General features: G+C 39.5%; 1 protein-coding gene across 1 annotated transcript in view; it reads right to left on the bottom strand.

The window, feature by feature from the left end:
• Positions 1–387: 387 nt before the first annotated feature.
• Positions 388–16,217, bottom strand: part of FRK (fyn related Src family tyrosine kinase) — a 51,647-nt gene continuing 35,817 nt past the window's right edge. Inside the window, exons 5-8 of the mRNA XM_064447430.1 lie at positions 10,479–10,637; positions 5,448–5,629; positions 3,107–3,272; positions 388–1,259 (exon numbers count right to left, since the gene is read on the bottom strand). Of these exons, the coding sequence (XP_064303500.1) occupies positions 1,045–1,259; positions 3,107–3,272; positions 5,448–5,629; positions 10,479–10,637 (722 nt within the window). The 3' untranslated portion in view covers positions 388–1,044. The remainder of the gene's footprint in view (positions 1,260–3,106; positions 3,273–5,447; positions 5,630–10,478; positions 10,638–16,217) is intronic.

The following is a 16,217-nucleotide window of genomic DNA, read 5'->3' as shown; positions in this document are numbered from 1 at the left end:
AAACTGGAAAAAAAATACTAAAATCTGTAGCTGTAAAGACTGCTGGCAGAAACACCTAGGCTCTGTTTCCCCAAAATAAAATGGATCATCTATTATTTAAATCTCCTATATTAAAATTACATCTGGAGAAGACGGAAGCATGGATTGCTGGTTCATTTGCAAAATACCTAAACTGGGCCCTGTGCTGTTGGAGACAATCTGTGATTTGGGCAGCAGGATAGGAAAGGAGGGTCACTCTGAAAGGTTAAGGCAGTCTTGATTTCATGTTAAAATATCTTTTCCCCCAATATTGCTAAAATGAAGGACTATAAAACAAATCCTTATGCTTCAATAGGCAATAACTCATTGGTTCCGTGGCACTGTTTAACAAAATTAAGAACAAACAGCTTTAAAAATCTAATAATAATTGTCTTTATTTCTGTAAAAGAGGAACAGTAAGCAAACTAAAAAAGATTACTCTTTAAAACCACAAAACAATATAAATCCATTTCTCCCATGAACATCTGTTTTATTTTCTGATATAGCAGAAGCACATGTACTTCAAGTCTAAGCAAGGCAATTAATCTGGATTCTGCCATCATCACAGTCACAGGATTTATATTTTTGGGTTTTCTTTTTAACAATGAGAAGACTCTGGAAGCACAGATCCTGCTGTGCAGAGCCATCACATTCCTTCATGAGAACAACCTGGGAGGAATCAAAAATCTAAGGAACAGCAAATAATTATTCCAGTAAAGAAATTACAAAATGCTACAACGGTTATTGAACAACACTCATTTCATTTGTTCATTCTTGCGATATGTTATTTAAAAAATAAATAGAAGACACTTTATTTTTTAGAAGCCCCGACCCTTCCAGCTTCCTGATGCTTAGTATTGCAAAACACTTGCCAGCAGCAAAAATTTTAAGTGTCTTTGAGTATCAGCTCAGGCATGAAAATGTACCACAATTACTTCAGCATCTGCTAATAGCCTCCACGCCTGAAGTTAGGCTATTTCACAGCCATGTTCGCTGGCGTCCGTCCCTCAGCCCCCACCTGGGGGTTCATTTCACCACTGCCTGGGTCTGGGTGTAGGAAGAGGAGTCAGTCTCAAAGTAGCACTCCAGCTGGCTGCAGAGGGCCTCGAAGGTGGGACGCCTGCCTGCCTCCGCGCTCCAGCACTGCAGCATCAGCTGGTAGAACGGCACTGGGCAGGTCTCTGGCTGAGGAAGCCTGTACCCCTTGTCCAGCATCTGGATCACCTGGTGTCCTGGCATACCTGCAAGATGAAAGGAGTTCATCAGACTGCTTGGGGTCTACTAAGTGACACCGCATGTCCCTATCTCTTGCTGAGACAAGGCAATGTGATGACCCCCATGAGGTGCACATGCAGAGCTGGCCTCAGCAAGCCCCCTTCAACGGCAACAGGCCACAAGAGTCACTGGAGGATCCCACACCAGCAGTTAAAAACTACCTCCAGCATTTCCCAGCTCCCTCACCCTGACCGCACCACCTGAGAGGCATAGCAAATGGGTTCATCTGGGCGTGAGGCTTTTCCTCTGCCAGCTGGGTTTGCTGAAATTTTTCTGACATCTGTTTCACTTAAATTGTTGCTAAATCCTAGTCTCAATGACTCCAAAATATCCCAAGAAAATCTGTCCTGCTGCTGAATTTTCCTCACATTTACAAAGTTTTCTTTAAAGTCAGTCCGAAGTTTCCTCTGGTCCAGTTACTCGATGACAACCTGCCTGCTCTCTTACTGCAAGTCACGGAGGGGAAACCATTCCCCTCCCTTTGCTATACTTTTATATATTAAGACTACTGTCCCATTCCTGTTCAATTTTCTGTTCTTTAAATTAAATCTTGAATTGCATAATCTTTACTTTTTTCCCCTAGATCTCTGAATGGTGTTTCCCCTGTACATTACCCACTGCCACCATGGCTCAACGTAACCTTTCTCCTAACTGATTACTGAGGACAAACTCCTCCAAGTAACACCAAGTAAGCAAATAGCCATGGCAGAAGGACATTTTCTACCGTGATATTACAGGTAAACTTTGCCTTTGCAAAGGGATAATGCTGAACATATTTTCAGACGATGCCAAGAATCATGGTGTTACATATCATTTATACTTGAATAGTTTATTTATGTGTGTCTGTGCATACGCACACACCTATAGTTTATATAAGAAAGAGCTGAGGATTTTGGGCTTTGGGTTGTTTGGTTTGTTTGGGTTTTTTTAGAATGGTTTCACAAGAGGTGAGGGTGGGAATCAAAAAGCAAAATCAATTTTTCCTTTTACAGAAAATACCAGTTCGGGACCCTGTGAAATGTAGTTTATGGCGAACGCACCACCCCTCAGGCCTGTATAGATGCAGCATAACTTTTTTTTGCTTTAGTCTTTCCCTTGTGTTCTCACCGGCACAAAATGAGTCACAGTCAATCATCTCACTGATATCTTGTGTTATTGGAGCCACAGTTCCTTGGACATTTCCCACTGTGCTAGGAACAATAGTGGCTTTCATACCACTAAATCTACTTTTGAGGTTGGTGACATTTTATTCCTAATTCTTGTGATCCTTCTCTTTATGACAACTTTCCACTGCAATAGTCAAATATGAGGGAAGGAAGCAAAAGCACCCTGATTTGTTTTTCAGACACCTTTTTCCTGAAGTGCCTGTGCAGCACTTCACACGTAATAATCTGTCCTTCCACAAGATATCCTCAAATAAATAAATTTAAAAAAAAAAAGAAAGGGAAAAAAAAAAAACCTAGGGTGGGATGGAGGACAGAAATAACTTCCCTTTTTCCACATTCCAAGAATTGGCATCTTTGATCTGATGCTGGAGGGAAATAGCTAGTTGGCTTAGTTGCCTGTGCAATGCAGGTTGACTCCAGTGAGAGGAAGCTTGAATGGCTGCTAATCACAGCTTTTGGAAAGCTTCCAGGGAGTCTGGGTAGCTGGAAGGTCTGACCCTCTAAATGGACCTCATCTGAACAGTCTTCTTGCTGTGTTTAGAGTTTTAACCCTTTAACATAGCCATAGTACAGGCATCCAAAATTTTTTGTTGTCATTCTTAAAGCAAGAAAACATTAGACATCATTCTTCAGGTAAAAGCACTTACCAGCATAAGGCATCTTCCCATAGGTAATTATTTCAAACAGAAGTATTCCAAATGACCAGACATCTGACTTAATGCTGAATTTGTTGTAGCGGATTGCCTCTGGGGCTGTCCATTTCACTGGGAGTTTTGTTTCAGGCCTAGCTTCATATACGTTTTCATTTTCTACCTGTCATGGGTAAAACAAAGCAAGCCTGATTTTAGATCTGCTTCAGCAAAGCACTTAACACTTGACTAAGCTAAGCATGTGCTTAATATCTTATCCTCCTTTAGCCAAGCACTTGCCTTTCATGGTATTAAAGTACGCACTTTCTGAAGTCTGTTGTTGAACTGGGCTTCACAGTTGAGAAATGCTACCATTCATCGGAGGATTTCTAAAGCATTTATCATTTCAAGTGAGCGCACAGCGTTGGAGTGGCTCGTGATTAATTATGACCTGCTACTGTGAATTCTGGGCCTGGCATGCAGGATTTCAAAAGTCTGTCAGAAGTGGCAGTGTAAGCATCCTGCTGACACTAGAGACCAAATGGCTCCATGTCTGGTCTTCAGTAAACAGAGAAAGGAAAAGCAAGAGCTAATGAATTTCGGAACCTTTCTTCTGTGATTTATTGTGGTGTTGAAAGGCCATTGACTTTCATAACAATCACTTAAGTAGGTTTCAGGGACCAAAGAAGAAACTCCAAGTAATTCAAAATAATGTATTAGCTTACAGTGGATCCAATTAATTCATGTAAAGTGAAGATGAAAGACACATAGAAAAAAAATTATTTACTTGCAAATTTGTAGAATCATGCCTTTACAGTTTTATAGCACAGACATCTAAATTTTGTGAACATTTACTCTCTCTTTAAGTCCTAAATGTAATTTAGTGTACCTCAGTCACATTCAAGCTTTAGTCAGATTTTCCACATGCAAATCCAGGCAAATGTGTACAAGGTTTTGTTTGTTTGATTGTTTTTAACACAGAATGTATGTTTCCTGGCTGTAATGGCTTATTGTTTTGAAAAGACTGGTTGTTATTGTTTTTTATGTACATACTGATACAGTTGGCATCTTGACCACAATACTAATCTCTAGAAACAAGAAATTATTTCATTATGCTAATTAACACATACAGAAATACAGATTTCATTTCACACACCTCCCTCTTTGGGATCTTTGCATTTGACCATGTTAGTGCTTTGGCATTGGGGACAGAATATTCCTAAGAAAGTCTGCCAAGATGACTCTATGACAGAGTATTTTAGTAAAGTTCAGTTTTAACAAGAAATGTCAACATCTGTAAATTATTACCCTCTCTAGTGAGGACAGAGGAGAAATATCCATTGAAAGTATTGTTCATTTAAAAATATATATTTTTCATGTTAAAAAATGTGCAATCTGAACCTATGCATAAGTAGAAGAATCAAAATTAAGCAAAAAGCACTTTCAAAGTCCCTTGATGCCACTGTCAAGCCATTATTCTGTACTTCAGTACGTAATAAATCCAACTGTTATGAACTTCAATTTCTGCTGCTTGAATGGAAAAAAACAAACGAGAAGCAGAGGGCCTTTTTCTCTGTTTTTCTTCTCAGTGAAAGAACATAAATCAATAAAAACAATAATAAGACCTCAGAAATTATGGATTACATATTGAAATCCATAAAATATGGCAAATCAAATCTTTATAACTCTGATCAAATCATTTTCAGCAGTAGGAAATCTCATTTCTAAACCACAGCTCTTTCATAGGGTGATCTTGGTCACCATTCCACATCCATGCATTCCACATCTTCAGGGGCTAGAGAAAAAAAAACAGTACAATGGCAAAAAACTTGAAACCACAACAGATTTAAAGCTCTGAGAGCTCACTTTATGATCTCTGCTGCTGGTTGTAGAGAGGAATAAGGTCCTTTTATGATTACTACCTGCACTTGCAAGCATCGTGGAGGCAGTGGGGTAGTGAACAAGGAGAGAATAGCTGCCGATACATTTATATGCCTTCCCTTACAGGCTCAGAAATATAACTTTGCCATCATTCCTGTGATCTCGCTCCATGTGGCAGACACTAGTGTTGTAGACAAAGGTTGTGCAGCAAAGGGTATTGCTTGCCAGGCTCCTTCCTTGGTGGCTGAGTGAGAAGCAGACACTGGGATGCCTTCTTCAGCCTGACACAAAGGCATAGGCCAGCTTCTAACCTTGCATGCGATAACACAGGTAGAGGATACAAGTGAACATGTTAGGGACCCTTTTCTCCTTTTGCCTGAACCCAGCAATTCAGAGGCTGCAGTTCATCCTTTAGTTGACGTTTTCCACCTTATTCCCCAGAGTTAAAGCAGATCCCATTCGCCCTCTCACAACCCACCTTAAAAACCCTTGCAAGTCCAAAGTCTGCCACTTTGTAAACATTGTGTTCACCAACAAGAACATTCCTGGCTGCCAGATCCCGGTGGATATAGTTCTGAGATTCAAGGTAAGCCATCCCGGAAGCCACCTGAGCAGCCATGTCTACTTGTTGTGGCAGGAAGATCTGGGAACCTGCATCTTCTGTTCAAAAGGAAGATGACAAGGATAATGTCATATTTATGGTATTCAGATATAAATAACATAAGAGCTGACTGGTTCAAATAGCCAACATGAATCAACAAAACCATGCAATACAATAAAGTAACAGCCCGACCAAATGACAGAGGTTTGTGAATGACACTACTTAAAGTCATGCAGCTAGTTTCACAATAACTGTGTAACAATGCCTATCCCACCTTCTCTGAAAGAGTACACACTAAATGCAGTAGTTGATCTAGGCCTGTAAGGAGCTTCTGACACAGTGCAAAGTAAAAGTTTATCCATCGAGAGTAATGCAGGTGTCTGCCTTTCCGACAAGTGTATAATCCGTTCCAAATAGTGAGTAAGAGTTAATGTCAGTACTCAGTGGGTGTAGCCAAAGCTGACTAAAGATGGAAAAGCTCAAAATTATGCTCGTTCCCTGTTCTCCAATGATTCTTACTAGGAAATATACCATCTGCTGTCAAGTGTAACTCTCATTTTCAGTTTCCAGTCCACTTAATTGCTTCACGCTGTTATCTCTGTTGCTGCTACTCAACAGTAGGGCTTCTTGAGCTGCTTTTAAGCTGCCTGCTTCTCTTGTAGAACTTTCTGAAGCAATGTGCATGCCATTCCCACCACTGTAAGATCAGCAAATCCCAGAAACAGAGATTTGGCAATTGAAGATCAGCTGTTCAAACCAAGTAGTAGAAGAACTTTGAGCAGAGCAACCTCCCACCACAAATGAAAGAGCCTTAGGCCATGAATAACTGCAGCCAAAAATAGTAAGACAGGTACTCAAAAAAAAAAAAAAAGCATTGGGCTATATAACTCAAGGTAATCTAGGTAAACCAAATCAGTGTTCTAAAGTATCACTGTCACCCAAACCCAAACACTGCAGCACTAAGCATGAGTGCCTACCTCTGTAGCCTCTAACACTTAAAACAGTTTCAACTTCCTGTTTCAGAATTGTAATGATATAAAAAAGCTGAATGTTTGCTGCTATATTTACTGGTAGTTCTCCTATCTCACTGAGGATGGTGACTTTTCCTTACTGCCTCTGTTAAAGAAATAGAACATTTGTAGCTGGCAGTTTTCTGTTGCTTATTTTGAATTGTAGTGAAAGTATGTCTCAGCATTGTTTTGCATACCCTGCTCCAGTTCTGGCATTTTATCTGACCTAACCTTGCAATCACTCCTTATGAAGAGTGTGAAATTCCATTGTTTACTAATCTATTCTGCAATCTCCAGGCCTTGAATTTCCTGCTCATCTGGATGTTCTGAGATGAATAGGTAAAAGAAATGAATTTTAAATTACTAAATTTGCCCTGTATGTGTATTGTCCTACTTCCTTTTTGATGCTAAACTCATTGTCATGATAATCCAGCACTAAGATTATTTACTTCTATTGTTGACTCAGAAAGTCTTTTCCTCTCCCACACATATGTTTAATAGCTGCCTTGACCTTTAAAAGAGAGAGGGAGAAAAATCAGGCTATGCGAACTTCTCTGGCTTAAACACCAGGAAAATCCATCAACAGGCCACAGAATAATATAACACTCTGAAGTTTTGCAGTTCTGATAAGTGGCAGGCATCAACATTTATTATTCATCTTGCAGGACAGATATAAATCCACAAATGATGTTTAAATTATATTTAAAGAGAAAATAACTAAATATATACAACTACCTTGCATGAGTACCTGGGTTTTGGAAACTAGCTTATGTGAGTCAGTTAAAAATCCCTCTCTCCATGTTCCCTTTCACACTGCTCCTTCATCTGCAGAGGCTGTGAACCACCTCCCAGTGAAAGCAGTCAAGGATGCAGACAGACGTGAGCACAGGTGTGTCATTGCCCTGCCGATGCTCCAGGCTGGCCTGACACAAGCTTGCTTGAAGAGGCAGAACACAGCAATGTCATGGCAAAAAAGGATGACTCATAAGCCTCATGTTTAATGAGCTGCTTCAGTGCATAACAGGAGTTAGAGCTGCTAAACCCTCCCTGTCTTATTCTCTGTGGGCACACAGACAAGGACAAGGACAAGACCCACCTCCAATGGTGCAGTTGCAGCTGAAAGACTATTTCTTCCATTGGGGCCTGTTTGGGATCCCAGACCAGGCTGACCCGCTGCCTTTAGCGTGCGGGTTGAGGGAGAGGGAAGAAGTCACCATTGCCCTGGCTGCCGCAGTATTTCTGCAGAGTGCACAGAGATGAAGCACAAGACTCTTTGGGGATCTGAAGTGCAAATCATGTATGGTTGTCTCATAAAGATTTCTGACTATACTTCCAAAATTTCAGGTTGGGCCAGTCAAAGCATGCGAGTTCAAGCACAGCACTGCCTTAGTACAACTATGGAGGTTTTCAGACCGGAGCCAGCTCCCATCTGGCTGGTTGAGAGCACATCGTAAGAGTTTCCAGCTGTATTCATATGGATATATATGTGCTTTAGGTAGTTTTAAAGTGTTTTAAAGAAGGCAAAAACTACAACAAAAAACAAAGTTAATATAACTTCCACACTCAAAATCAGGCACTACTGGTGAATTTATAAAACCTTCCCATGGTGTTTTCTTTTTCCCATAAAGAAAACGTAATGTCTCCATGTCCTTTTTTACTAATATTTTTTGACAAAACTATCGCCCTTACATTAAAAATTTATTAGAGAAAATATTAAAGAAGGCTCAGGGTCTGCACCCTGTTCTAAGCAATCAATCACAATATCTCATATAGGAAAGACAGCAAAATATTCTCATTGACAGATGCCTGACAACAAATAAATAAATAAATAAATAAATAAGCAGCATTTTCCCCAGTTGAGAGCATTGCCTCTGTAATAGTTCACCAAACTTCAAGACTACATTCCTGTCAGAACAAGTCCCAGGTCTACCAGAATTGATAAAAACACTCACACATTTATGACAATTTCATTCACATTCATTCAATAACAAATAAAAGGTTTCAGCTGCATTTTTCTCATACTGGTGGCAGCTCAATAACTCTGCATAGCAGTGTTCATCAAGAAGCATCCCAAAGTATATCCACAGGGTGCACAGGGAATTCACATGCCCATCATTATTAAGTAGCTGTTGTTATGGTGGAATGCGAAATATTAGGGATTTTTAAAGCTGGATAAACATACCATGCATTTCTAGGAGAGGAAATTTAACCAAATTTAACCAAGGAATAATCTCTGGACTTTCCCTGTGAACCAGTCTGCCATATTTACCCATAGAGCACATAGAGACAGCAGCCTTCTAGAAACGTTTTCCTGGTTCCTGCAGTGGCTGAGTCTCAAGGATGCTTATCAGGAGCTGTGCACTGATTGCCAGCCAGTACAGATCACTCCCAGTCACAGAGCTCTATGCAAGCTTCTAATGTCTTTCCTTATTACACCGATGGCAATGACTTTTCTTTAATCAGTACCTATCAAAGTACCTGGATCTCTGCTTCCACCTCTTAGTTCTATTTATCCCCCTGTGCATAGGCCATCAGACAAAGAGAAATACCACTAGTCTGGGTTTCAGCTGGCCGTTTTTACAGTTATCTTGACAGCTGCCTGGAAAACAACTGACTTTCCACAGTCTCCCTGATGCAGGGCTACAGGAATGAGCACTTAGGCAAAGATCAAGCTGCATACATGCTCTGCCTACAGCAAGGGCAGCTGCTGTGCATATGCTGGCCACTGGTCCACACACAGCCTGCAGCACTGATGTGTCCTGGACACGTTGTTCTCTGTGCACAAACAGGCAAATTTTCACCCCTGCAATAGCTGACTCATCCTGGTTTTCTCAGAGCTATTTCTGCAGTGCAAGAAATGTTGTCATTAATGTTTCCTGATGTGCCAGGCTGTTTCAATCAGATAAGCAGCAATCTGCTTTCATGCACAAAGGCATGAAAGATGATAACTTAAAGGAAATTTGTGCCTCACTACCTCTGGCCACTAAATGCCTACAAAACTTTAGATGATCGGGCCCAAGCTTCTTGCAGCCCCACTCCGCACCATTCCTGGTGGGGCTGTCCATCTACCAGAGATTTCTTTAGCTGTAATCGACCTTGGACTGAGCATCACTTAAAAAATGCTTCCTCAGAGAAGATGGGGGAAGACAAGTGTCATGGGAAAACTGTCTGTAGTATTTCCCAGGGCTTTGCCTTAAAGGCTGGAGACAGAGAAGAAATTTAGCAAGACAATCACAGCAAGCATTTTGTCTTCAAATGATCATTACAGCTTTAGACACATTTAGCATCTCAGAGACATCTGCTAAACTGAAAATGGGTAACAGCTCTAAAATCAAGCATTTCTCAATAGCAGGGGTGAACTTAAAGTGCAATCATTATGCTAGTCTCTTCCAGGCTGTACAACTTTATTTTTAATTATTATTTGCCTTCAAAAGAGTGCTTTGAAGTGCTGCTGAGATAAAAGCCCTGATGTGATAGGCAAGGGACAAATTCACAGTGAAAGGCTATCTCTGCTTAGTAATAGATTTCAAAGCTGTTAAGTACATTTTGTGGAAGTGCTTCTATTTCATGTCAAATATGATGACCTATTCTTCTGCATGGTTATATTTTTATTCTGTCAGTGTATGTTCCCATCTACTCATGGAACTGGGTGGAAAAATGTGGGTCATTATAAGGCAAGAATCAAACTGTCAATGTAATTCTCTCCTACTTTGCAAATACTTTGGCACGTCAAAAATTCATAAAACCCTTTCTTTCCCCTTTTCTCATCCCCACATGCGACAAATAATGCAGCTTTTATATTAAACCACAGTGTTGTACTTCTATCTTTTATGTTAGTGTATTTGCTAAACTGACAGCTTTGGCACCCCTTGAAATGAGTTTATAGTAATTTGCTTACTTTGAAGGTATTCTAGGAGACTTCCGTAGCTCATCAGCTCAGTAATAATATAAATTGGGTCCTCCAAAGTACAGACAGCATAAAGCTGTATAAGCTTTGGATGTCTCAAGTTCTTCATTATTTGTGCTTCCCTCAGAAAGTCCTTCGGATCCATTGAACCTGAAACAGCAGCATACAACAAAACATAAGCTGATGTTATTAAAAGGGCTTCCTACCAGCCTGGCAGTCTTAAGGGAATAGCTGAGATTGTTTTCTGTCTTTCAAAGTACATTAGCATCTCAAATCTTCACAGTTCCCACAGAAAACAGACAGTGCAGCTGAAATAAACAGTTAATGAGTGAAACATGCCAGTTGCACAGGGACAGAGAACATATGTGTTCCAGCCACCAGAAATATACAGGCTAAAATTAACCTCCCCCAGGCAGAAAAAAGTGAGGCTAGAATATTAACTGATATAATTTAAGCAAACAATTATATTCCAACTGGCTAACAAAATGGCCAGAAACTGAGGTATGAGTGCCTAGGTAATGACTGTAAAACTTCTGACAGAAAAATAGCACTGCAATAAGAATTTGCTGCACTATTTTTTCTGCTTCAGCAATCAAAGCCTGAAAGCCCTGAAATCACTTTAGCCTATAAGGAGTGGATATGTGCATTTTATATACATAAGTACAAATAACTATTTATAATGTTCACATAATATACAAATATATATACACAAATATTTCCAGAGTGATCTGGAACACAACCTTATTAGAAATACCAATGTATGCACAGATGTAACAATAATTTTACACTCCCTTAAATGCACAAGTATCTTAACAGCTAATGATCCCAACTTTTTAAGTGCTACATAAGGTCGTAATATCTCTAGTTCTATTTATACATGTAGTGTATCAATGCATTAACTATAACAAAGAAACAATTCAGAAATGGCGCAGAGCACTAAAGTCAGTGGCAAATTTAGGATTAGAGCTCACATGTCCTGAATAGGGGATTGATTAGGAAAAAAAAATCATGCAAAATAAGGAAGAAAAGCTTTCTCTGTGCATGATCCAGTAGTGATCAGATATTCTCAGATGTTTGACGAAAACGGTAAATAAAATCTACTTCACAATACTTGTACAAAAAAATGTGAAATTATCCAACTGCTCAAATGTTTCTTTCCTCCCAAATCAAAATAGTTTCATTGAGAAAAGGTTACAGTGAAGGTTTGGGGGAAAAAAAATCCACCCAAGTCTAGTCTGCTTTGAGACATGTTTAAAAACAGACTCTTTTCTTAGTGTAAGCAAACTGAGTCATTTGAGAAGTCAAGGCTGCAAGAGTCAAAGCCTTTATTTTATGGTTTTTAACAAGGTTCATTTTCGAGTTTGGCTTTGCTCCAAACATGGATGTTTAAATGAAGTGAAATGCTGGGAGGATGCTAAATGCATCAGCGATAAAATTCCACTAGAAAACCTGGCCTGGGCCACCTTCACCCAACACCTGCCTTGAACGCTGCCTCCTGAAAGTGCTCCAACCTATTTCCCAAAATGCAGCAATGATGTACATCAGTGCAAAAGGAATTACTCAGAAATGCTTCTGACACCGAATTTATGAAAAAACAGCCACTTGACATTGTAACTTGTGAGAGCGAAGATTATTGCAAGGGACAGGTGCTCCTCTCCCCCGTGTCCTCATAATTTCCTTGGCAATCCCACAGGGTCCAATTTGACAATACTTTATAGGATGCCATTAGGAGTGATGGTGAAAGGCAATGGATTACTATGCCATCAATAAATGGATAGCAGCCAATAATACATGTCCTCAACAGGTACAGGCTATACCCATTTCCTTTTGTTGCTGCCAGAGGAAAGTGGGGGCTTGCATGAAAAGTAAACGACTCATACTTGGTCTGGATTAAGCAGGGATTATGACAGCCAGGTGGAAAAAAAGAAATATCTGCAATGCTAACACCACGTCCTTTTCCGGTTTAGAGCAGCACAATCTTTACAGCTTTATTTAAACTTTCCACCAATCCTAGATACATTAAAAAAACAAAACCCAGGGTTATCTTTAAAGGGTTCAGACTCACTTTGATATGGATTTAATATTGTGGTTCATTTGCTTACTCTTTTCAAGATATGTGCATTTGTTATGGAAATCATCCTAAAGTCTACAAAGAAGCTGCATGGTGTGAGGTATTCTGCCTCCAAAGGTAAATGCGTAATCGTGACTAGTGATTTAGCGTTGGCGCCAAAATTTGACATGTTGATCCTAAAAAGGATAAAGTATTTGCTAACTTGGGGTGTACCAAATCACCTGCCCTCTATGGATCATTATACAGGATTTCTTGACATGATAGAAAATGACAGTCTGATTTGTTCCCATCATCAAAGTTTACCTAGAAGGAATCTTTCAGTTTAATCATGCTATAAACTTCTTCCAGCAAACTGAAACCAAGCAACATGTTTTTCACATACAGCAACTTCCAATAAATTGATCAGGAGGCAAGGATTCTATTAGCTGAATAGCAGCAAATCCTTCTTTCCACTGTAAAATTAATTAATAATAATAACTGTAACAAACCAGTCAAAGATCAATAAGTTTTTCTTGCATATTTTAAAGAACATATGTAACCTTCAATTTTACTTAGTTAATATCTTTAAATAGCACAGGTAGCAGAGAGTAACCAAAAACCCCCAGAGCCCTGTAGCTTTTATACTGTAGTTAAGTGGATTGGATGCTAACTAAAAAATAATTAAAGTGTCTTTATGTTTTGTCTCAGATTAGATTTTAACTACTAAATAAGCAAAGTATAAACTTCCTCTAAAAACAAGCAAGCATGCTTTCTGCAAATTATGTAGATAAAGTCTGTCACAATAGTGGCAAAGAAGTTACAATACATTTCTTTGAGGAAGTTTATATAAATGAAATATACAAAATGTATGCCACATGGAGTTTCAAATAACTGCGGTTTTTTAGGTTTTAGTTTAATTACATGTGTTTTTAATGAAGTTTGCAACTTATATTTTCAGCTGTAAGTTGTAAATACAGTATGAAGACCAGATTATTGTATGTAGAAATCACTTGATCAAAAACCAACTAGTTAACAGAAGCCTTTATGGAAACAAGTATCCCTTGTGTAAGACACCAGTTTGACACCAGTTTGGGAGTAGATTGATCAGTACCTGAAGAAAATAGTGTTTTGAGAACTTGGTTTTTGAATCAAAACTGGGTTTGTAAATGTCAAAGTCCTTTTTAAGAACAAAATGTAGGAATATGTTTCTTTGATGTGTTCTATAATGGGCTGCTTTGCCAGAAATCATCTCTAATTTAAGCCTATTTAAAGCAGGTATATCACTTCTGATTACTTTTTTTCGGAAAATATTTTGTTCTAGAATTGAGGAAGCTTCACATTATAAGATAAACACTGGTGATTTGGAAATGAAATAGAGAGAAAGGTCAGTTATTTTTATGTAGTTTCCACTGGCCTAAATGTAAGTGGCCCTTAAATATTTTATAAATCCCTCCAGAGACCCTTCCTTTGCAACTTTCAATAAACCTCCCCAAATGATTTCAAAGTAACCGTGTAATTCAGAGCAACCTTGTCTCCTGGATAAGTTTATACAAAATGAACTTATGTACAGAGTACATTGAGCATATACTGTGATCTTCTGAAAAATGTATGCGTAATGAAAAGTAACATTAAAAAGTACAAGTTCTTGGTAACACAAGAGACTGAGTGTAAACTATTTGCATTAACAGGAGAATGAGATAGGTATCTAACAATCCTCAGGCAGCTTTCTCATCATACAGAAGTGAACTTACAAGTTAGTGTAAGCTTATGTACCGAACTAAATGGAATGAAAGAATTTCTTTGTCCAGGGAAATTGGGAGACTTCCCTGAGTGCAAAGCTTTTTACACTGCATATGTGCTAAAGAGATGACATATTGAAGAACTGAAAATATTAAAACCTCCACTGACAGTACCAACCCAGAAACTATTTTGAGAAAGCCTCCTAAAAAAAAAAAAAAAATTCATGCTTCAGCAGCTTCCATGCAAAGAGAGAAGGTTGGGAGTTACTTTACAATATGATAATGACAAATGCATCTGTCAACTTGAACAGGCATAAGGAACTTTCTCAGATACGATTAATTGGTGATGATAGATGTCTGCTTTGTATGCTGACAGTTGGACAAGAAAGGTAGCCCAGACAATAAGTCCTAGAGAATCCATCACACTCAGCATAGGACAAAGTGCAAATCCCCGCTGCAACGGCGCTTAAATGGAAAAAATAATGCCTTCGTGAGGAAATGAAAACAGAAATGTGAAATTGCATATTCAGGGACCTACAGCAAGACAGTGCTGTGCAGAGGCAAGAACAGAAACAGCAATTGCTGGCTTATAGACCATTTTCCTATCTGCTGACCCCTACACCTCTTTGACAATTGTGGGTCAACAACTCAAAGTCAGAGAAGTTCCTTAAGTCAGAGACGGTCCTTAAGGCAAAGATGTTCATGTGTTTTGTTTTTGCATTCACACATCCACCACTATTTTGGCTGGTGTCATGGTTCAGTCCCAATCATCAACTCAGCACCACGCAGCCGCTCGCTCACTCCCCCCACCCCTGTGGGATGGGGGAGAGAATCAGAAGAGCAAAAGCACAAAAAAAAACTTGTGGGTTGAGATAAGAACAGTTTAATAATTACAACAAAAATAATTATAATAATAATGATTATGATAATAATACCAATAATAATATAATAAAAAGGAAAAGGGAAAAAAGGAAAAAGAAACACAAGTGTTCACCACCTGCCGACTGACGCTGCCCGTCCCCGAGCCGCGATTGCTGCCTCCCTCCCCCGGCCAGCCCCTCCCAGTTAACACACTGGGCATGACGTTACATGATATGGAATATCCCTTTGGCCAGTTTGAATCTGCTCTCTTAGCTGTGCCCCCTCCCCTCCTGGCTCCTTGTGCACCCGGCAGAGCACGGGAAGCTGGAAAAGTCCCTGACTAGTACAAGCACTGCCCAGCAACAACCAAAACATCGGTGTGTTATCCACATTGTTTTCGTACTAAGTCCAAAGCACAGCACTGTGCCAGCTGCAGTGAAGAAAATTAACTCTATCCCAGCTAAAACCATGACAGCTGGTAAAATGTCACAGATGTGTCCAAAGCAGAGTCAAATACCAGTGCACAAATAGGAGAATGATCTGAATGAAGGCATCACATTACTACTGCTTTTTGATTATAGTCACAGTGATCAACAGATTCTTTCAACAAAAGCTATAGTTCTGCACCTTCTAGCTTAGGAGCCATGCATTTTAATCACTGTGGCCTAGAAATACTAACGTGCATCCAACTTTTAAATCCAGCTTTTAAATCCAGCTGGGGTGTCTCCAATGCACTGCTGAACATTTAAGCAGCTCACTCCCAGAAGCTTGAAGAAGCCTGCCATTGGTTCATGTAATGCAGTTCTTTGACAGAGGATGGATGGTTCATGTTTACACACCTGTATATTCCCTGTGGAAAATATGGTCTTCATAGTGCAGTGGACACAGTAACAAACCCACACTGCTCAATTTTTTCACCTGATGCCTAAAGTAATTGTGTCCTCAGTCATGTCCCCCTGTAGAGTTAGGAACTCATATTTTCTTGGATATTGGGGTTACTGCATAAGATAAGGGATTTTTTAGACATCTGAAAATGTATTCATGGGATTCTCCTCTGAAGGGGTATTGTTTTTAATGTAA

This window comes from Phalacrocorax carbo, chromosome 3 (genome assembly GCF_963921805.1).
Source record: "Phalacrocorax carbo chromosome 3, bPhaCar2.1, whole genome shotgun sequence".
NCBI lineage: Eukaryota > Metazoa > Chordata > Aves > Suliformes > Phalacrocoracidae > Phalacrocorax > Phalacrocorax carbo.
This window is presented reverse-complemented; position numbering and strand designations above follow the sequence as displayed.